Genomic DNA, 22,755 nt, shown 5'->3' on the forward strand with positions numbered 1-22,755 from the left:
CCGCCCACCTCCTCACCTGCAGTTCATTTGCTCATTAGTTCCTCAGTATAAATACCAGTCATTTTCACTCGCTCCCTGCCAGATTGTCTAGTGTGTTCTTGCCTAGCTATCCTGTGTTATATTCTGTGTTCTTGCCTGCCTGTTCCTGACCTGACTGCTACCCTGCTTGGATTTTTGGATTCCCTTCTTGCCTGCCCCTTCGGATTTGTTTGCTGCACGGACTGATATCCTGGTTTTGACCTCTGCCTGTCTTTTCTCTGCCTGTCGGTGAATTATCCTGGTTTTGACCTCTGCCTGTCTTTTCTCTGCCTGTTGGTGAATAAACCACGTTGCCCACACTAAGACTGTCTGTTGGCGTGCTTTTGGGTTCTCCCTTGCCAGCACCAGTGTGCGTGACAACATGTTTAATTACTCTCCCACCCACTACTCTCTCAGATTGAGTTCTACTTCCCACCTCTACAGGGCGCCACTGTTCTGCCTTTCCAAAGCTAAAGAGCATGAGCAGGGTAATTCCCATCATATATAACATGTGACAGATGACATGTATCTGACATCAAGACGTTTCAGCTGTTATCTGCTGTGCTGCACGAGTCTGGAACGATCTTATCCATTCAGTTAACTGAGCCAATGATCTGTGAACAGATGCTGCATTAGGAGCTGCAATCACCATCATTATGTTGCCGCTCATCAATCAATGCCTGCATGTGGCCATACTTTATAAGTGACAAGATGACATTTTGTTTTTTGCCAAGTAAAGGTTACAAACAGTTTTTTTCAGAATTTTCTGATGTGTAATCAAGTAGTTGATTGATAGAAATCGACAAGTTAACTTGGGTCTGGGAGCATGGCCACACCTCAACCACACCTCTAAAAACCTGTCAAGCTCCCATGTACCAGCTCGACCAATCACACTCTTTATCTTTTGTGTTGACATTTTATAGACCAAATGATCAATTGAGAAAATAATCAGCAGTTTATTTCCACTGAAAATCATCATTAGTTGCAGACAGAGTTTAAAGAAAAAGCCTTTTGACTGATAAATAACCACCAGTTGTGCAGATTTTAACCCTTTTATTTAGAAAAATAAATAAAAACAACACAAAACGTTTTGTTCCAAAAAAACAAAATCAGGAAACCATCACATCATTAAATCATCACTTCATATATATATATATATATATATATACTGTATACATATATATATATGTATATACTGTATACATATATATAATATTCATTTGTATTTTGTCATAATTCCAACATTTTTACATTCACTGATGGAGACTGGATGTTACAACACTTACTATCAAGATTTGTACTATCTTTAATGAAATTGTCAGTTGACAAACATGAGTGTGTGTGTCAGATTTGTTTCCACGTGTGAAAAGTTACAATCATAGTCAATGATGCAGCAATTTAAGAAGCCTCGAAGGGAAGTGCAGTGCCCAGAAGTGCAGAAAAAAAGTTTTGCAGACACGATGTTCAATGAACAGGACGGTGAAGCGTTTCTGTACAACTGTGAACGATGAGATAAAAGCCCTGAAACACACCTTTTAACTATATAACAAAAAAGTCATTTCACATACTGTCTCCTGCGGATCTAATAATAGATGTTATATGGCATCAAGAGGAATGTGTAGTTACAGCATTGAGTCCAGTTCTCCAGTGCGGACACACTCTCACTCTAACGCTCGCATGCTCACACAGTACTGGCTTGATGGACTGTGGTGTCGCGACACATCTGTGACCTGATCTGTAGAACTTTGTGTCACCATGCAGGACTGGAAAAATCATTGCTAAAGAGCTACAGGGAAAATAAAATCATCCTCTCGTGACCTGTTGAGTGTATGTGGTTCATTTAGGAAGTGGCACATCTCACATTAAAGTGGCATTAAGTGGGTTGTTTGACCACTAGAGGGCAGAAAGACTGAGCGCTCCATCTCTCCGAGCCACATACATTTGTTTGTTAGCACAATCACATAAAAACTACTTAAGCTATTCACATGAACATTTTTGAAGGAGCGTAACATAAACCAAGGTGCAAATCCAGGATATTTTTTCACTTCCTTTAACATTGTGAGGTAGGGTGCATTTCAACATTTTGTTGATTTCCAAGAGAAAAGTTCATGGATCTGGACACATTTAGTGGACTGATATTTATATGTGTGTGAAATTTTCTACAGATCCAAATAATAATCTGAGTCTAGTGAATTTAAATGAGGTTTCATCAGTCGACTGTTGAGTCTTGGCTGATGTATGAGTTCTCTGAGTGCCATTTTTTATTTTGTCTATGGTCTGTGCATAACCCCCCTGAAAGAAATATCAATCAATCTGAGGTTTCAGCAGATTTTCAAGACAAATTTTACAAAAATACACATAGTAAAGAAAGTGGGATGCCTTAACAAAAAAAAAATGTAACGACACTATCAACTGTTAATTTTTTAACAATTATTTTCACTGGGTTGTTCCACAAATATTCAGTTGCTTAAAAAAAATTATGCATCGCTAGTTGCAATGCAATGGATAAAAAGGATTTCAGAATTTCTGATGTTGTCCGTTGTCCTTAAAAATATTCAGTTAATGTACGGGAAAATAACGATGACCTTTATTTTATTTTCAAGAGAAAATGTTGGACAGTGCGTTGTCCTTTATGAATAAATACATTTTTGTTTTTTCAAATTATCCATAAAAAAACACCTTTCCCGTAGTGTTCATTAAGGCTAACTTGTTGCCTCCAGCTCAGAGATAAACCAACTTCAACCATCATGATATGTCGGAAAAAAACTAAACGTATAAATCTATGCAAATACGGACACACATTTAAATTTACGAGGCGTTTGCACTCACATTCTCGCACACTCTGCAAAAAAAATGAAAGAGAACATGGTCTGGTTTTATGCCATAACTAGCAAACAGCATGCCAGTGCAGAAAAAGTCCCATGAGGGGTAAATAATGTTACACAAACACTCCCACACACACATACAATTACACACTCCCATTGCACTTTTGTCCAGCTGTTCATTGCAATGCTGTCGTCTCCAGTCGGGCCACGTCAAGGGGATCTTTGACGGCCGGGCTGTAAGTTATGGTCAATTTCTGGTTGCCATGAAAACCTGGCGGACTGTGCAGTATAGACGGGCTGGATATAGAGGTGACGATGACAGATGGTGTTGTTTTACACACATTCCTTGGCCCCGGCGCCGCCATCACGTTATCCAGCTGTGAGAAAGAGAGAGAGCGTGGTGTTCAGGTAAAATTGATGAGACTTGACACATGACTGGATGGTTGGAGGTTTGACATGAGGAGGTGAATGAAGTTTTATTAAGTGTTGCTGTGAGCTTGATCAGTGCAGCGCAAGACATGATATAGATGCAGCCGAACAAAGGCAATGCTTGGTTGGATTGATGAATAACCTTTCCACAGTTATCTTGATGGAGCGAGACTCTATTACTCAGATGAACTGCTCACCCACCTCCCACCTCCTTAAACGCCAAGAAGATTATTTTAATCCCCATCCATTTTTTTTTCTATGCAAAATTACACAAAAATGGCTCACCACTAAACTTTGTGAAAAGATGTGGGTCAGGGGAGCACCCATTCAGTTTTGGTTGATTTGGATTAGGGTGTGAATTCATCACTTTCTTTAACACTACGAGTTTGCGCATTATTTTTGACATAATTAATTTCCCAGAGAAGAATTCATGTATCTTGATGAATGAAAAGATATCTATGAGTTGCTGGAATTTGGTGCAGCTTGATTAACTTTAAGGGGACTGTGGCAGGGGTATTTGATCTATGGAGTTATAGTTGTCTTATTCATCACCTTACTTTTTTGCAATCTTGCCGAGAGCATGATGAGAGAATCAATACCCCCCTCATATCTGTCCATTAAATATGAAGCCAAAGTTAGCTACTTATTAGCTCATCTTAGCATAAAGACTGAACAGTTAGCCAGCCACACTCAGTAATCACTTTGATCAATACAGTGTTTTCATAAAGATAGAAAGAACTATGTAAAAAGCCTCAAGTTATAAAACATAATTTTCAAAATTGGTGATGCACATTTTAAGGATATCTAGAAGTTTGTGTAAATAAGACTTTTTTCTTTATTTGAAATTGGTATTAGAACAATTTTCTTTTCTCTAAACTGTCTGTGGGGCTTTTATCATAAGGAAGTTGTCGTGTCATTCACACCACACTTTTGTAGTGATGGTAGATGACTCCAGAGGAGGTATCACAATCACATGGTCACAGGATTGGATGTGAAAGTATGAGCGGAGGATGTCAGGTCGAAGCTGCTAAGCTTTGGATTGTCTGGTTTGATTAATATTGATGTCAGAGCAGTAGCACTAGAATGAAACAGGAGAAGATGAAAAACACCGTTGATTGGATCAACTAGAATGAACAGGGGGAAACAGAAGTACTGAAGAGACATGCCAACCATTTTAAAGTACTTAACACGTACTGTAAAACTGATTTGTCAGCAGTGCTATCAAACCTCATGTTTTTTGTAGTGGAATCACCAAGCTGAATAGGTGACATCAGCCTCTTCACATTGCTCTAACACACAAGGGAATACAACATCTGAGCAAGAAAGGTAAAAACTAATAAGTTGAAGAATAAAGCTGCAGCAGTAATTCTTCTTCATTATTGCCGACAAATCCCTTGAAAAGACAAAAAACTAAAATAATTTATACCAATGACACATATAAGACGACTGTATGGTTCAAATTGACTCTGACTGAATGAAAAAAAGAAGCTGCCTCATTAATTTGTCAGGATAATTACATTTCTCAATTTTCTAAAACAAAGAATCCATTTAATGTTAATACATAAGAGTGCTATTGGCACTGTAACAACAAAATTTGCTAACCAGACACAATCTGGTTTTAATGAGATCCTTTGTATTTTATAATTAGATATTTTATTAGTTATATACCAAATTATTCCTATTTAAATACACACATTTCATTTTGTTATATCATTTTATATCAGATACAATGATTTTTTGCCACTTAACCAAATACATATTTATATATTTGTCATTACAGGAAAAGGTTCTCACTTACATTAAATCATTTGTATGTATGTTGCAATAACAAAAGTTAATTATCAACAGGATTGACCTTGAAGCAGATACACTAAATGACTGCACTACACTGCAAAGACTGAATTCAAAATAAAAATATTGATATAATTTATTTTGACTAGTCAATAAAATCGATTTATTTTATGACACCAATACAATAACAATGACCTGCGAGGTATACAAAGTGATAACAGAAGGAGGTTTCAATAGTTTTTGGATAAAGATTAAGTTCTATGACTTAGATGTATAAAATAAATCAGATTTTTTAAAGGTAATACTTTTGTTAGTAGTGAATTTTTGCTTTTTTTTCATGGGATTTGTCCATTTTCTTGATGCACAAAAATGCAACATCTACTGCACAGAGCAGGAGGCAGACATTCGGGGAACCCTTACAGTAGCAGGCAGTTGACTGGTTGGCTGCAGACTGATGTCCGACATGGAGATGTCCTCAGGCTCTGTCAGAGTCTGAACAGTATGCACATAAACACAGCCATTTAGTGTTGGTCGTTCTCAAAAGATTTTTTGTTGCATTCAGGCCTTTAGGTCACACACTCACTATATAAAGAGTGATTCAAATTGAGATGTGACCATGGACAAAGGAATATCTCACTTGAAAAATACATGTCATGTTGTTTTTCCATCGTTTTGGAGACAGTTAGTTTCAGTTGATTTATTGAGAGTTACAAGAGAAGATCAATATTGCTCTAAGGTCTCTCTGGTAAATATTTAAATTGAGCCGAGACGCTATAAGCGTGAAAATGGTGGATAATGGGTGGATCCAGAGGCAGGGCCAGAGGCAACTGTTTGCCCCTATAAGAAAACTAACCATAAACTAAAATAAACTGAGCTTTAAGAAGCCAATGTGCCATATTCACTAATGTGTAGCTTTGCTCAAAGCAATAGAGCTAACATAGTGCTTATATGAAAAGTAAAATATCATTTTTGTCTTAAAAAAAGCAGAAAATCAGTTGAGTTTAATACCAGATGGACTGAAACTTTGTAGTGAAGTAAAAGGTAAACTATTTAAAATGGAAAATACATAAGTAAAAGTACCTTTTGTGTAATTTCTGGATGAACGTGACATTGTTCGCACGAATACAAGGAGGTAAACTATGATTACAGATAAGAGTTGAAGTGTATTATGTATATATCCTCTGCTCTGTGCAGAGATGGAAGCAGATGGAGGTCAGAGCCTTCGAGAGAATCTGCCGTCTTCGTCTGCTAACATGTGCAGTACACTAAACGTTGTTTCAATCCATGCAATCTCTGGATTAAGTCTGAAACTCCCAGATTACTGGATTAGTTTTTGGACCCTCTGTAATGGAGTCCTCAATGAACCTGACCTGCGTGGCAATGCGCTTGTATATGTGTGTTTGCATATGTGCGTACATGTGGAATGTGAGATAAGATGATTACAGAGAAACGGAAATGCTCCATATATTGGATGCTCCAAATGGGGTGACCTCTGACTTTTCATTGGCTCAACATCGTGATGCTTTTTATAGGAATTGCTGTCCACACAAACCATGTTGAAAATTGCCTCCAGCGTTTCCTTTTCCTGTTTACCAGCCACTGTTTTAACAAGACTATAATTTATTATTTCAAACCATTGATTTGGCAGTGAAGACAAAGGTGATCATTCAAGTCAAACGTTTTTGGGTCATTTGATTTGCCTGGAACACAAAAGGAAAAGACTCTCTGTAACTGTGTCCCAATTCTGGGCCTACATCCTTTAGAGGCTGCATTTAAGACTACCACTTGTGTACTGGTAATGAAGCTGCCTATTGTGCTGAAAAAGCAGCCACTTGAAGTTGCTATGAGGTAGGTAGGATAACTGAGGCCTTAAGTTATGAATGGCTTTTGCTTGAAAAGGGTTATCAAACAATGCTGCAAGGATTGCAAAGAGCTTTGCACTGGAAATATAAAATAACCGTGAACAGGAGGACCAGCTCCTCTGGTCAACACTTCATGAGTCAAGGTGTAAATGAATATAAAGATGGAATTTTAAGTGACGTATAGGTGGTGTCTTGAGTGCAGCTCGGGATGCATTTCTCTGTCCAAACCTGGTCAAGCCCCCCCCAAAAAAAAACTAACCCAAAACCTGACAGGAATTGTGTCTTTGTGTTGGAAACTGACCCGATGATTGACTCGATCTAAGCTGTATTGAGTTTCTGTTCACAGTTATTCCTTGTTTTCCCTGACCATAGACATGTTAAGCCAACACGACCAACCCAAACCTAAAAATATAAATTAAACATTTTTATCCAAATCTGGCCCCACTCGGGTCTCGTAGCCACACTCTGGTGGTGTTGCAGACCACTTTTGCTATTGATTGAGTGTCATAGATGTATGACACACATGGCTTCCTGCCGTCCTCTTTGAAACCACTTGTATCTGTCCATAGACATGCACATGCATCACTGTCCTCAAAGCCATTAAGGGACTGTGCTGTACTGACAGATGCATTGGCTCTCAGTTTCCGGCTACTGAATAGTTGATGTGTAAAATGTAATTATAGGGCTACACCATAAAAAAGGAACCACATGGGACTCATAAGGCTGATGAATTTGTCAAGAGTGTAGACGACATTAAGGAAGTTCAAGAAAGACCCAGGTTATCATGTCTTCAGTGACAAACATCTAACAAAGCAGTTCTGCAGGCGCCATTACTACTAAAGAACAAATCGAAACACAGAGATGACATAGAATCGTAATCTGTAATATCGCAAATTGATAAGTTCGTGTCCCTCAAATTCACTCTTGTCCCAGAGAAAATCAAACTATGTGACGATGCAACATTCACATCCACGTCACGTACATAGGCTGCGCCGAGGAGAGAAACTGGCCGACTGAGCGTTCACCTTCACCTCCACATAAGTGGTTCATTATATTTAAGCCAAACAGGGCATAGTAAAACTTTTACAACTGATTTAATGCCATGTCCCTGCATCTCAGTGATGATTGGTAACAAAAAAAGTCTTAAAAATCCAGGTTGTTAAAGGCAGAATGTTCCATTAAAGCCCATATGTGCAGGATGGGATATGAACATTACAACACTGGTTATTTGTAGAATCAAAAACATACATGTGAGCAGTTAATACCCTCCACTAGATTCAAGCCAGTCTCAATGGGTGTTATTATGGATTACTTTGATGACAGCAGAATATTTATAGATGATGTGTTCACTTAAAGTTCTAGCGGCCATAACTTAAAGCATTTAGCCAAATTTTGAGAGATGAAACTATTCTAGTCTAGGGAATGCTGGTTGGCTGCAAATCTGGTTTATAGCAAATTCAGTCAAACCCGTGCTTGACTGGAGCTACTGGATCCTTGCAAGTATGTACATTTTTCTGTATTTCTACATTTAAACGATTGAAACGAAGCTCAAAGGATACATGTGTGCAGTTCAGTGTGTCATGACTCTAGAGGAAACACGGAAAGCGATACAAAAATACTGGAATCACAAAGTCAACAACTCAGTGCAATCAGTGACTTTTTACAGGGGACCTCAGCAGCGTGACCTCATCAGATTACACTCCGAAGTTTCCTGTTAATAACCTTAAGAAGGCTGGATTTTTACGAGGGCTCCAATCGACGTGACCTCACATAGTTACTCGCCATGAGATACCGTATATAAACACGACGTCTATTGGCTTTAACAGGACACCAAAACAACATGACCTCACTTCTCGTATTCAGGAGGGGGGATTTAGATTGGCCTTGACGTAATGACAAAACAGAAGCGGGACCCCCCCATCAAAAACATTGGAAAACTATGGTGAGAAAATTTACACCGAGCCTGAATTCTCAGTCTGATGACATAAAGAGCATCTAGGTTGGAAATGTATGACTTTCTGACAAAGCTTCAGTTTAATACATGTGAGTCTATATCAAAGATATATATGTGGATATATACTCACAGTGATCTGTGAGAGGTGACATATGGCTGGGTCAGTGGGGTTGTGGGCGGCCGCTCTCTCAAATTCTCCTGCGCTATGACCTCTCACCTTTAACCTCTGGCTCGCATGGCGCACGTGTTTGACATCAGTGGACAACTGACGAGTGACAGACGTCCGAGAGGAGCAGTCTTCTTCCGTGTCTGAGAAATGGGCCTGAGACAACACACACACAGAAGAAAAATGATATATACACAGACACACACACAAGACTGAAATCAGCAACTCATATTTCAAATCATATGTCAAGGGAAGTGTATGACAGACACATACCATATTAGATATGAGGGACACTCACTGATTCGCTCTCGGACTGGGAGGAGTGGCGGGCCTTGTTGGGGCCTTTGCCCTCTGATTGGCTGGTGAGGGTTGAGCGGCGGGTGGACTGGAAGCTGCTGCTTAGACGATCCCTGCCAGTAATGCACAGCAACACCCCGAGGTAGGGTATGTACCTGCTGAGAGCTGACCTGACAGAAGAATTCACACTGATGATCGAATCAATTAGACCCCAGTGGAGCGTGATGTTCAGCTATATTAGCCCAGTTTTTACTTTCAATCCAAAAGAGAGCAATTGAATTCTGGAAGCACAGATGCAAACTGTCCACCAGGTAAATATCTAAAACGTTTCATAAGAACCACGAGAAGCGTGACTGGGCATTTTTGGCTGCTTATGTATATCTGGCAACGCTACATCTGCTAACTGAGAATGTCACTCAGTATCACATAGTAAAAAAAGTAAAATAAATAAAGAGAAATAATATTCTACTTTATGATGGTTTAGCAAATAAAGGGAAATTGATTTTAAAATACAATGAGGCATGGTTGAGTCTCCAATAATAGTATGTGAGATGTTTTACACCATTAGGTTAATCTTCTGCTAATGAAACTCAACACGGGTATGTGTGTGAGCATCATACCTGTATTTTGGATGTGTAATAGCGTATATGATGGGGTTGTGGATGGCAGATGCTTTGGCGATCACAGCAGGAACAGAGTTCATGTAGGGAGTCAACATGTCAGCGTACCTGAGAGACAGAAGGGAGAGAGGGCCAGGGACATAGGTTGTTGAGAGGAAGAAAAATGAGAGAAGGAAATGAAACATATTCATGAGACAAGGGCAGCCGGTGTGTTGCCTTGTGCGAGATTAGCAGAGGGGATGTGGGTCACACAGTCACACCCACATTCAACATTGGGTTTGTGTTTTTCTTTAAAGATTTCATATGTGCACATACAGGAAAACAGAATTCTAAAATGATGACTTTAAGCTGCAGCAGAATGTATAAAATGTCAGACGCTCAATAAGATGTGTGGGTGTGAAGAAAGTCGATAAAAGTGTTTGAAATGTACCAATGATCCTATCAATTAAAAATGACTTTTCACTGGTTTACAAATGATTTTACTGACTGCACCACTCTGCTTCCAAAAGACAGTCATTACTAAGTCAAAATAGACATTGGTGAATTAATTTAGTAAAATTGCAATACAGATAAATGTAAGTACATAAAAAATATATATGGTGTGGGTATACATACAGTCAAATGGATTGCACATAAGCCATTGACTTGCACAGACAGAAATGAATATTGCATAGTTAATTGAGTTAAACCTGAGTTAAAGTGCAGTCCATAATAGGTGCTTGCGGTCTAGTGGGAGCAGAGCTGGTTGTTCTGCTGCAGGAAGGAAAAACCTGTGACACCTTTCCTTCAGAGACTTAGGGTGGATCAGTCTATCACTGGGATCCGTGTCTGGAGAAGAGATATCGCATGTCATTCCTTCCTGCAGCTTATAACCCTTGAGTATCCGCACTACTGTATCATAAAAGAACACCCCCTCCACAATAGAGTGGATTGCCAGTCTTCTGTCCGTATAGATAGGATTGGACAGCATTGCATTCTAATAAATGTCTCTTTCATTAAATATGCCCACATACACACCTACCCAGCGAATGCAGTGAGGGCCACACAGGAGTAAGGGGCCCAGGAGATGACAAACAGCAGGATGACAATGAGTGCAATCTTCGCCATCCTCCATTCACTCTTCATCTTGTGGAACCTCTTTGCTGAGTCTCGGTTTCCCACACAGTTGATCTTTGCTATGGCTCTATCAAACACAGACATGTCAAGATGAATTGTAAGTTTAAATTAATTTTGCCATTCATATATTTTACCTAAAAAGTAGTTTACTGTTAATTACCATTTACTATTCATTTTTAAAATGGAATTATTTGATTTAGATATATAATGTATATTTTATCATTGCCTAGTTCACATTGCCAGCATCACCTCACCAGGCAGTATTCATGTTCAGGTGGACAGAGACATCCGTTGAAATCAATAAAAAAGGCCAGACACATCGTTAATCCACAAGACATCAGGATCCACACACACCCGCTCATGTCTTCATCACAGCATGTGGGAGTGTGTGTATTGCAAGGGTAAACACATAAGTAGTATAGGAGCATGACCCTACATAAGCAGCGGGTGTGTGTTCAGGTGCTGACCGTGTTGTGTGTCGGATGGCCCTGAAGATGCAGCAGTAACAGAAGATGATGATGGAGAGAGGGATGAAGAAGACGAAGGTGAAGAGCAGCATGGTGTAGGAGCGGACAGAAGGGGTGAACGTCATGTAGTCCCAGGAGCAGGACGTCATCAGACCCTCCGGGACATAGGCACCTGTGAGAGAACAAATGTACTTAAGTACGTTGTGAAGTTTGACAATTACTATTTTATGTCAGTTTCTTTATTTTACAATGTCCTGCTTTCCCACCATCTGAAAGACATTGAAATGTTTTCATTTGTAAAATAGACCCATCTGTCTTAACAGCTGTCCTCCAATAGTAGAGGCTCCTTAGAATGACCTGACAGAGCTGAATTGCACATAGTACCTCATAAACAGTACAAATGTTAAGTGGTCCCACACATGATCCCCTGTAAATTAATATAAATAAAAATAAATGACACATTTTGTAGTCTTGATAAAACTATTTTGAAAATATATCTTTACTGATGGTTGAGGTCCCTAAAGTACCTACAAAAGCTTGTTTAACTAAAAAGGATGTTATTCAAATTCATGCAGTATTGTAGCTTACATAATACCACCATTCAAGCTTGGGCTTTAATAAATGGGACCAAAGTGGCAAAATCCATCTGAGGAAGTGGCTGGAGCTCTCTCAGGTTGTTTCTGCTTTGGAAATAATCATTTGTAGTGTTTGGTATGCACACCACAAGTCTTTTCTTTATGGGAGCTCATCCACCATCTCACACATATGAAAACACAAAACAACACAACTAGCCATACACGTACAAACAATGATTTTGAAATAACATATAGCAGCAACAACACAAGTATTTCTCTTTTTTCTAGACACGGAAGGAAACCATATGTCACTTTTATTGCATGTTGTGTTAAGTTGTTGTGGAGGTAACAGCTCTGAACCCCGGGGGAATTGTTGGTGGAAAACATCCACTCAAGCAAAGCGGTTGCAGGGTGGAAGAATTTCGAACACATGTAGTTTCTGACTGAATACAATATGTTCAACCTTCTAAACTTGTGAATATGGAAAAACTGAAAACCTGTGATGAAATGTACTATGCACAAGGATATGACTGTATTTATATAATATATCATCATACAGTTATTATATTATTTAAATTAAATGCAGAAACATAGCCTTCCCAATGGCTGAACAAGGAAATCATAGTAATTTCATTCTGAAAATAATGGTACAAAACATATGCAAGGAATACACTCATAAATAAGTTATTGCTATTGGAGTTCCCCAGGGCTCTATACTTGGCCCTTTACTATTCTACACGCTGTCAGTGATGAACTTTTATGCAGTTGACACTTTAATGTGCATGGAATTTTTCTCCCCAGTTTCAAATACTGACAGTGTTTTGCTGCACTCGTTGGTCCCTTCGTAATTTGAATCGTCCAGACAGGAGTTCCTGTTACTGGGTTTCAACCCATCAGGTAATTCCCATTTGGGAGCACAAGCAACACAGGGAACCTGAAAAGCTTGTAGGGGAGTTAGACTCAATAGCCTCTTCAAATGCTGCAAGGCTGCTATAAGGTCAGCTACATGTAAGCATGAGATGATCTGAGTTCTGATAGCTGATTTTATATTAAATGTATTTGGCATGTTAAGAAAGGGCAAAGTGACATTGATAGTAGTACACCTTTCAGCAGGAATTTGAGATGGTGACACGAATAAAAACAGTGCAGTAAGTATGAGGACAGAACAAATGAAATCCCTCAGAGGTTTCACACTAATCAATAAAGACTTGGTCTCCAGATATTTGAGTGTAATTGTACTTACTCCAGCCAAAGAAGGGGGGAAGGCTCCAGCCCATTGAGTAGACCCAGGCAACAGCCAAGATGCTAAGGGCTTTCCTGCGAGACATCACCCCAAGAGAGGCCAGAGGCCTGGTGATCACCACATACCGGTCCACCGCAATCACCATCAGTGTAATCATACTGCAGATACCAAAGAGCGCTCCGCAGAAGGCATACAACTCACAACCTGTAGGGGAGGAAGGAAGAAGCAGTGTAGTGTTTCATTTTACTTATGGGCTGAAAAACACAGATTATCCAATTTTAACTTACACCTGCTCTATTTGAGATCCTATGAGAAGAATCCTGTTGACACTTTACGGGTCAGATTTTGCACTTGTGTCTTCCTGTTGCCATCAGCTGTATTTGGATGCTAAAAATCTAACATTAGATTGGTATGTTGACATTAACAAAAGCCCATTTGAATTGAAGTAGGTAAGGAAAAACAGAAAGAAGAAATGGAAGCTTAAACGTGTAGGGAGAATGGAAAGGCAAGAAATAGGAGAGTTTAGCCAAAAGGCAGAAGGACAGAGGGAATGGAAAAGGTGGAATAATGAATAGGAGGGAATGGAAATGAAGTAATTAATGAAGGAAAGGAAACTAAGGGGAAGTATGAGTTGGGGCTTTCTGTAAAATAAATAAAAAAGTGATAGATTGATAAATCGTAGAGAGCAAAAAATTATGAGTGTTAACAGGAGTGAGGATGGGAAAAGTATGGAATCCACAAACAGCATCCAGTATTCATGCCTAATAAATATTTAATACATGTTGAACATACAGTAATGAAGCTATTACGTGCAGTGCAAGGTTTTGATTCCGAGGGCTTGTTGACTTCTAACATGTTTCTTTTCACCCATAATGTAGAGTGCTGCTCTCGATAGTCTATTATTATGCTAAATGTATCCATAATGTATGAAAGAATCTGATACACACAGTCATGCACGCTTACAGATATGTGCAAGTCCATACACACAGACACGGACACACTACACACTGTCTAAATGCAAACATTCAATCTTCACTTTATGTGCCGTGTCCCTCAGGTCCCTGAGTGTATGATTACCATGGACCTGTCACACATCATGTAGCCACAGCGGAAAGTCACATCCAAGCACAAGACTGAAAGAATTTTAAGAGTGTCACCGGTGTGAAGAAACTCAAACAAACACCACTCAGGCAATGAAATATGCATCACAATGACTTTGTGTGTGTTGTCCTTACTGGCTGCGTGAGTTTGGCAGCCCCTTTTTAAAGTTACCGAAACTAATCAAGTCCAGATTGGCTCCCAAGGAACAGCAGATGTTCTCTGGAGCTGAAGAACAATATTGTGAAGTCCTGGGGCATTTTTTTAGTCAGGTCGAGATCGTGAGTACATGTAAATGATATCAAACATGGAAAGGTTGTTTCATAAAGTCCTGCAATAAATTGTAAGGAGTGCAGATGTGTTTCTGTTCACCTGGTTTCATGCAAGTTGGAAAAAAAGATGTACATGTACTTGATCCTCTAGGAACAACTGACTCCCAGTCATCAAAGAGTGCAGGGGAGTTATGACTTTTTGAATTCTAAAAATGGATGGATAAACACAAACAAAGGCTAAGTTGGCTTTTGCTTTGTGATTTCCATTTATCTCATGTATCTTTGACCTCTTTTATAATGTACACACCTCTCTGTCTTTTTTAAAAGAAAAGAAAGAATTCACAAAAGATCTCCATCCAGACGAGAACACTACAATTATAGATGATCATACAAGAATACCAGGCCAGTAGGTGAATAATACTTCTACAATGGGTTGTTTGATGGTTAAAACTTGGTTTTAGGTTTAGGTTAGGGCAAGACAGTTAGTTTGGATGGTTTGGGTAAGGGGCGAGGGAATGCATTATGCCAATGAGTGTCCTTATTGAGATAGAAGTACAAACGTGTGTGTGTGTGTGTTTGTGTGCGTGTGTGTGTGTGTGTGTGTGTATGCGTGCAGAATCTTAATTGAACTGTAGGTCACCTTCATAAAGGAAGGGAAACTATTCAGGTACCAGCAGAATTCAAAGTGCATGTGCATAAATGTTAATGATATTTGTGCGTGCAGGTACATGTGAGTGTTTTAATATCACGACTCTCTTTAGGATGGGGCATTAGATTAGATGTGCAGCATTTGCTCATTAAACACAAGTGTAAAATGATATGTAATGAAGCTAAAATGTCACAGTGGGTGCACGTGTTACCTTTCTTCCCAAAGATCCATCGCTTGTGCATGCTGGTGAGGAAGAAGATGGGCGTCTGGGTGAAACACATGAGGAAGTCTGTGATTGCCAGGTTAATGATAAAGATATTGGATGGCGTCCGCAAGCTCCGGCTCCTGTGCGTGGATGTACACACGGATGTACACACGGATGTACACACACACACACACACACACACACACACACACACACACACACAAAGTTGGACTATGATTTAAACTGAAATCTCAATATTACCTTTAGAAAAAGTGTACTAAAGTATACAAAAGCCTAAAAACCACAGTACCTGCAGAAAGCATATATGACCAGGAAGTTTCCCAGCAAGCCTGTGATGCCCACAGCCATAATGACAACACCGATGGTGTAGTGAGCATGGTTTGGGACGTCGACCGTCGGAAACGGGTGGCTTGGAACTATGGAGCTCTAGTGAAAGAAAACAAAGATCAATTAATCATGACGCAAGGAAAGTCAGGGACTGACAACATTTTAATCCAAAAGAAAGAAAGACAGATCCCATAATCATTTGATCACTTGGAGCCTGAATTATATTGGAAAGGTCATTGATTTTGGTTTGGATGAAAATAAAAGGGACAAATTGAAAAACATAAAGGGAGAAAAAGGAACTGTATTTTGAAATCTTGAAAAAAGCCACAACCCCTCATTTACATATGAAATGTGAAAATTAAAATGATGAACACCAAATAGAAAAGGCCAAAGGAAAATGGATGGGAGGAAAATGTAAAAAAGACATATAATGTATATGTTAATAATATTTTTTCCTTTTCAAAAAAATATAATACAGGCTATTTTCCATTTTAATTAAACAATTCCAGTTTAAGCTTTTGCGTTCAAGTATTTATATATAAGCTATTCTATTCTCCCATTTCTGTACTTTTAACTACACATAAACGTTTTACTCTCAAATTGCTGTTTGACGATATCAGTTTGTATTTTCCATGCTCCCTTTTCTTGTTTTACATTTCATTATGGGCACATTATCCTAAGCAATATAATAAAATAATAGTTTCTGTGGCAGCACCCTTTTTTAATTCCCCATATCACCTTCTAATTTTAACTCTGGGTGAAGCAACCATGTAGAGAAAAGAAAAGATATTTCAAATAAATTTTATAATTCACCCTGCATGTCTTCTGCCATTAACTGGGCTGCAGTTGACATATTATTGGGTGGGCAAAATTTGTACTGTCTGCAAGTATAACATTAAAGCCTTGAAAGGAGAGAAAATCCACTTTGTCTGGAGCCCACCCTGAATGTTCTTTTTACACCACAAATACACAATTAACTATAATAATAATTTAACTAATAATTTTATGATTTACTAATTAGTTAATGACTAATTAATAATCAGGGTGACAATAATCGACTTGAAGTTTGATTTTAAAGATTATAGATGACTTCAGGTGATCATTCACACTCACTCTGAACAGCTCATCCTATTAAAAGAGCTAAGAGAAGATAGACACTCTATCCATACTTTGTGCTCCCGTCTCTTTCTTTTTTGAAGGTCATCAAGAGATCATCTATCGAACTCTGTCAGCAACTGAGAAGTTCTACAAGGTCCCTGACACAGCTTTCACTGCCTCACAGTATCTGGCACTGACAAGGTCTTGAAAAGTCTCATTTAATAGAACAGTAAAAGGAGAGTTATACCATAAAGCAGAGGTTGAAGATACATTTATATTCTTCACTAACAGAGTTGATAAAATGCTGCAGTGGAAAATTACTAAGTTAGGAATAAGCTACATCATTTCACAGTGCAAGTACATCCTAAAGAGTGCAGAGTAGCCTTCTTTGTTATCCTAATGGATCAATTTGCCCCCAAAGTGAAGGGCCACCTATCGTTTCTTGCTGTTTTCAGACAGGAACTGCAGAAAACGCCGGGACAATTTGGTTCAGACTGTCTCTGGATTTTGCCTTTCATGTCTGAACAGGAGGTCACTACAGGAACATGTCTGAGAACAGTCTCAGAGTACGATTAGAAATAGAGTGTTGAGCTATGAGGCCCCTCTCCTGTGGAACCAGCTCCCAGTTTGGGTTCAGGAGGACTGCTAGACTGCTGGGGGAACTCCCATCATGCACTGGGCACTTCTCTCTATCTCTGCCCCCCTCTCCCCTCCATGTATTTATATCATATCACTACCTGTGAATAACTTTGTGTTTTCTCTCTCCTCTAACTGCAGAGCTGCAGGATCCAGATCTGACATTACTTGTCAACTATTGTTATCATTACCCTATAATTTATCATCAACATTATTATCTTTACTACTATGATTATTGGTGCTGTTATTATTAATAATAGTATTGCATATATCGGTATCACTATTTATATTGCCTTTATAACAACTGGTCTGACAGTGCTTTAAATACATCAGTTATGCAACAGCTCCCGGTCTCTCTCTCTCTCTTTATTATATTGTAAGGTCTTGACCCTGAGTGTAGGGATTAATGATTCATCAGAGCTGCAAACTGATATGCTGTGAACTATTTTGTAAAGCCATTGCAATGAAAATATTTTCATCTAAAATATACTATATGTGGAATAGAGGTATAAAATACTTTGCAGCACCCCAAAGTTGTACTTTAAGGTACATTGTAGAATTTTGAACCACTAATTGTGCGACTTAGCTTAATATAAGTGGGAACACATTTTGTTTGTCGTAAGCTCCAGTGTGATCATCCAGGTGTCACTACTCATACTGAGCAGTGGGCTAACTAAGGAGGTGGAGAAAAGACTTATTAACATGGATGTCAACAGTGCAGGTTTTAAATGGGAATTGTGTTTGCAAGTGTGTCATGAAAGTTTACTGGTGTGGCTTTAAGGACAAAAAACCATTGAAGAGTCGTACATCCAATATAAAACAAGGTTATTCTTTCTGAATCGATACGAACATATTTTTTTTGTCAAGGAAACACACACACACACACACACACACACACACACACACACCTTACTCTAACCCTATAACTAAGTCTTAATCCTCACACAGCTCTTTGAATATGTGTCACAAACATATCGTCACTCTCTCACAACGTCCTCTAAAGATTTCAAACTCAACCTGGTCGTCACGATGCAAAGCATACTAAACTAGCACACACAAACCTACTCACACCCACTAACTATTTTCTCTTTGCTCAATCTTCCTTAGCCACCATCCCAGCGCTCAACTAGATGACACACATATCCTTTCACTAATCCTGGCGTTCACATCCAAAGTGTGCATGTGTGTCTCTCTGCGTCTCTCTGCGTCTCCCTGCGTACAAATCTGACATCTGTCTCAGCAGTCCTACTTTATTCCTGCGGAGTCACAAGCTCCTGTCGGTGAGGAGGTTATTTCAATAGTACAGTGAGAAGTGATGGAGTGGTTATGTAAGCAAATGAGTGAAAAGGTCGTGGGGATGTGTTGCTGAAAGAGGGGAATGTGTGTGGAATGTAAACACATGAAGGTCCAGTCAGACGCTGTCATCTGTGATGGTGGTGGATCAAACTCTTCCTCCCTCCTTTGTTTGATTCTTTTCTTCATTCACTCAACCCTGATCCCTGTTTATTCCCTCCTTCACATCTGTTCCTTCTCTCGATGACTCCTTTCCATCCTCCTGCTTCCTCTCATCTCTTCTGTCTCCCAGCTTGAGCAGCCCTGGGCCAGATTACTGGTGATCCCACGGCAAGGTGGAAGAAGAGAAACTGTGAGCAGCGTGGAAGTCTCCTCTATGTGTAGTGTAATGTAGTGTAATTACTAATAATGCTAGTAATGTTATTACATTTTTAGTCATTTTCACCAATGTCCCTGTGGGTAATTTATGGATCTCCATGAAAAAATATGACTAATTATAGAAGTGACATAAATGAGTGTGTATTGAATTTTAGGGGACTGGGACAGGGTTGGGCCTTGGTGGAGGTACATGCTCCACTGAGTTCCCCTTCTAGTTGTAAGAGCCTTTGTGTATAGGCAACATACTCTACGTGTACATGGACAAATTATCCTGCATGTACAAAACAGAAACTACATGAGTCTGCAGCAGCCTTGAAAAGTACACGTGGTGACAGCATCATTAAATATCAGTGCAATGGTTTATTTACAGTAAAGATTTGTGTTTTCACTATAAACAGGTCTGTTATCTGAATCAGTAGCCACTCACAACACATGTTGCTTCATGGGACTTAATGAGACTCAGTGATTGAGCAGTAATAATTGAGCACCAGGAGATCTATTCAGGTTGACAGGTGTCCATGAATTTCTAGTAACCACACGGGCAGTTTGACTGGACACCTCTGACAAAGGTATTTCTGTTCTATGTGTCATTTCATGGCTCTTTGCCCTTTAATACAGTCACGTTTTTCCTCAAAGATGATTGATCGAGCATGTCTATCAGTGGGAACTTGATAGTGTGGCTCCATCCCCAGTTCACTACTGCACAGACTCTGGTTCCAAATGTGCAAGATGGCAGAGTTTGTATTTTTTACAGGAAATTTTGGCTTCATTTCTGGCTAGTGGGCTTCTCGCCCAGAGTCAGCGGGGATCAGCTCCAGCTCCTCCGCAACCCCTCAAGGATAAGTGGTGTAGATAATGGAAGGATGGACAAATGGAAGAGGAGACACGTCGGCCGTCTTTATAGTCTACAGTCTATTTCGACACTATCCTGTGGTGACAAAACGTGTCCCAAACAGAGAGATAAACACCTGCCACAGGAGTTACTCAAAACCACCTCTGTGGTAAGTTGCCGCTACAGTAGACAGGCACCATCAGGCACAACTGAACTGAACATCCGCCCACTGAGTCTGCTACACGAGCAAGTAGTTAACAGTCTGAGCCGGCAAGCAAAAGACTATCAGCAATTTCAGAGGCCAACTCTTTTGTTTATCAGCTAACCCAATCTAATCAACTGCTGAGCAGGACAGGGGCCACACACACACACCCAAGCACATGCAGAGAAACACTATGTCTCTGTTTTACACTATGCATTGTAGAACTTATTGACATGTCCATAAATACACAGAAAATGACACAAGCAATCACAGAAACAGGATTTTTATTCACAGATGCTTCCCTGCACAAATGTGTGTTCACACATATGCAAATATATTCATTAATTAGACCCATATTTTTAATAATTGATGCAGGATTGTAGATGAGAAGGAGGATTAAGAGAGACAGAGTAACAACAGTGGTGGAGGGAAACAAGAGCTCTGGAGTGAAAGAACCTGGAAAGTTTGTAAATGAAAACCATGCTCGTTCTGCAGTAGAAGATCCCATCTGTCTCAGCAGAAGCTGCCCTCAGGCACCGCTTCAGTATCAGCTTTCTCTGCACTCCCACCAAGAAGTCCAGACCACAAAACCTTGAGAGACTGAAGCCTGGAGGTCTGCACTTCAAAGTCAGCATCCAAACTCAACCATTCACACTTGTTGAACTACATTTGCTATAGTGGTGCATCCTTGTGTTTCTCAGTATGCCTTTAAACAGCTGTTTCTCTCTCAATTCATGCACACTGTGTCTCCCTGGACTCCTGAGGGCGAAGAAAAAGCAGCCTATTTTATTTTTTACTTTTTCTTTTACTGGCGGTGCAGAGATACATTGTCACACATCTGTACGAAAGGATTTCCCTGGAGGCTGTGCGTATACTAATTCCACACTCAGACAAAGAGGGAGAGAGATAGAGTCTGATTCATCCATCACACTTGGTAATGAAAACACACATTTTGCATTAGACCACAGATCTTAGACTTTCCAGGAGCCAGAAACTGTGATAACATTGGAATCAACGTCATTTGGTGCAACTCTCGAAAGTCATCTGAAATGTTGCAGGAAGACTGACAGGTACGTGGACTGGAGTCATTAAAAAGGATAATCATTAACAAAAAATCAACAAGCATCCACGACCTGCACAGTTGCGCATTATCACCCACCACATCTGTGTTTTAGGAGCATTTTCTCCACGAATACGCGCTGAGGAAACACCAGAGGATCGATTCGGTGATGAATGAACGGAGCGCTGAAGCGCAGGGGATGCTGCTGTGACTCATTCATTCATGGAGTTAACTTCTCCTCCACACTCTCCCTCGCACTGCATTATTCAGTTTGTATTAATGATGTGACGAGGGTATGAAAAACAAAACAACAACCAACATAAAAAAAGAATTGCCGTGGTGCATTCTCCTTCTTTTCGCCAGATGTGGCGAGTTGGCACCTCTGGATCGGGTCCTCCCGCGATTACGCATCGCTGCGGCGCACGGATACCCTCCGGTAATGGGTTTTCCTCCCGGCCACCACAATAAACCAAACAACAACAACAATACAAAAGAAAGGGAGGAAAAAAGTGAACAATACACTCACAGTTGTGGCGACTGGTGACAGCTCCATGAGCCGGTGCGGACTGATGGAGCTGATGTTCCAGGGTGCCCGGACGGTCGGGTCCGATGTGGGGATCCCCGGTACAATCAGCAGCCTAGAATCCATCACCAGTCCACGGTGGTTGATGAAAAAAGGGGGCCGGGTGCGCGAGAGGTGTTGAGTCTATGTGAGATGGTGGAGGAGTCCAAGTGCCCAGATGCTACCACCTCCCTGCGCTCACACCCCACTCTGAAAGGAACAACTGGTTGTAAAGCAGCTATGGATGGGAGGGAAGGAAGGGCTTTCTCTCTCTCTCTCTCTCTCTCTCTTTTGCTGTCCAATCCCTGCTCTGGGGGTGCCTCTGAGTGTGTCAGTAGGTCTCTCTTTCTGATATGCATGGATAAAAATGGCCATTATTCTTTTAGGAAACCAACGGTGCAATGCTTGTGCCCATATCAGTGCCCATTCTGCGTGTCTTCTTCTGGGCTCCCTTCCTAAAGTCAGAGGCTAACTTCCTCTGTGTTTACACAATGAAAGACACAATCTATATCTATTGTATTGCAGAGATCTGATTCTGACAACTGGAGTGTTTTATCAGTGCATAGAGAAGCTTCGGATTTGGGTGCATCTGCAGGGAAGGGTCGAGGTCCCAGTAGAATCTTCTGCTCGGCAAAGACTGAAGAGAAATGGGAGGAATGGATGGGGGGGGGGGGCAAAAGGAAGTAAGAATATAGACAAAAGAATGGAGGGAGCTATTAATAGAAACATGAAGACTTGAAGGGAAGTTCTGGTGTTTGT

General features: G+C 40.1%; 1 protein-coding gene across 3 annotated transcripts; it reads right to left on the reverse strand.

The window, feature by feature from the left end:
• Positions 1-1,062: 1,062 nt before the first annotated feature.
• Positions 1,063-22,236, reverse strand: LOC109626645 (melanopsin-A-like). Of its 3 annotated transcripts, XM_020082749.2 has the most exons (11): positions 21,961-22,236; positions 15,898-16,034; positions 15,594-15,727; positions 13,364-13,567; positions 11,546-11,717; positions 10,984-11,145; positions 9,963-10,070; positions 9,344-9,512; positions 9,010-9,201; positions 5,484-5,555; positions 1,063-3,220 (listed from the first exon to the last, which is right to left on the reverse strand). In XM_020082749.2, exons 1-11 carry the CDS (start codon positions 22,081-22,083, stop codon positions 3,020-3,022), a joined length of 1,674 nt encoding a protein of 557 aa, XP_019938308.2. In that variant the 5' UTR covers positions 22,084-22,236; the 3' UTR covers positions 1,063-3,019. The 3 variants fall into 3 exon arrangements, with proteins under 3 accessions (XP_019938308.2, XP_069373979.1, XP_019938309.2); XM_069517878.1 differs by lacking the exon at positions 5,484-5,555 and having other exon boundaries at positions 9,097-9,201; XM_020082750.2 differs by lacking the exon at positions 5,484-5,555 and having other exon boundaries at positions 21,961-22,231.
• Positions 22,237-22,755: the final 519 nt, after the last annotated feature.

The sequence above is a fragment of the Paralichthys olivaceus genome, chromosome 21 (genome assembly GCF_024713975.1).
Source record: "Paralichthys olivaceus isolate ysfri-2021 chromosome 21, ASM2471397v2, whole genome shotgun sequence".
NCBI classification, from domain to species: domain Eukaryota; kingdom Metazoa; phylum Chordata; class Actinopteri; order Pleuronectiformes; family Paralichthyidae; genus Paralichthys; species Paralichthys olivaceus.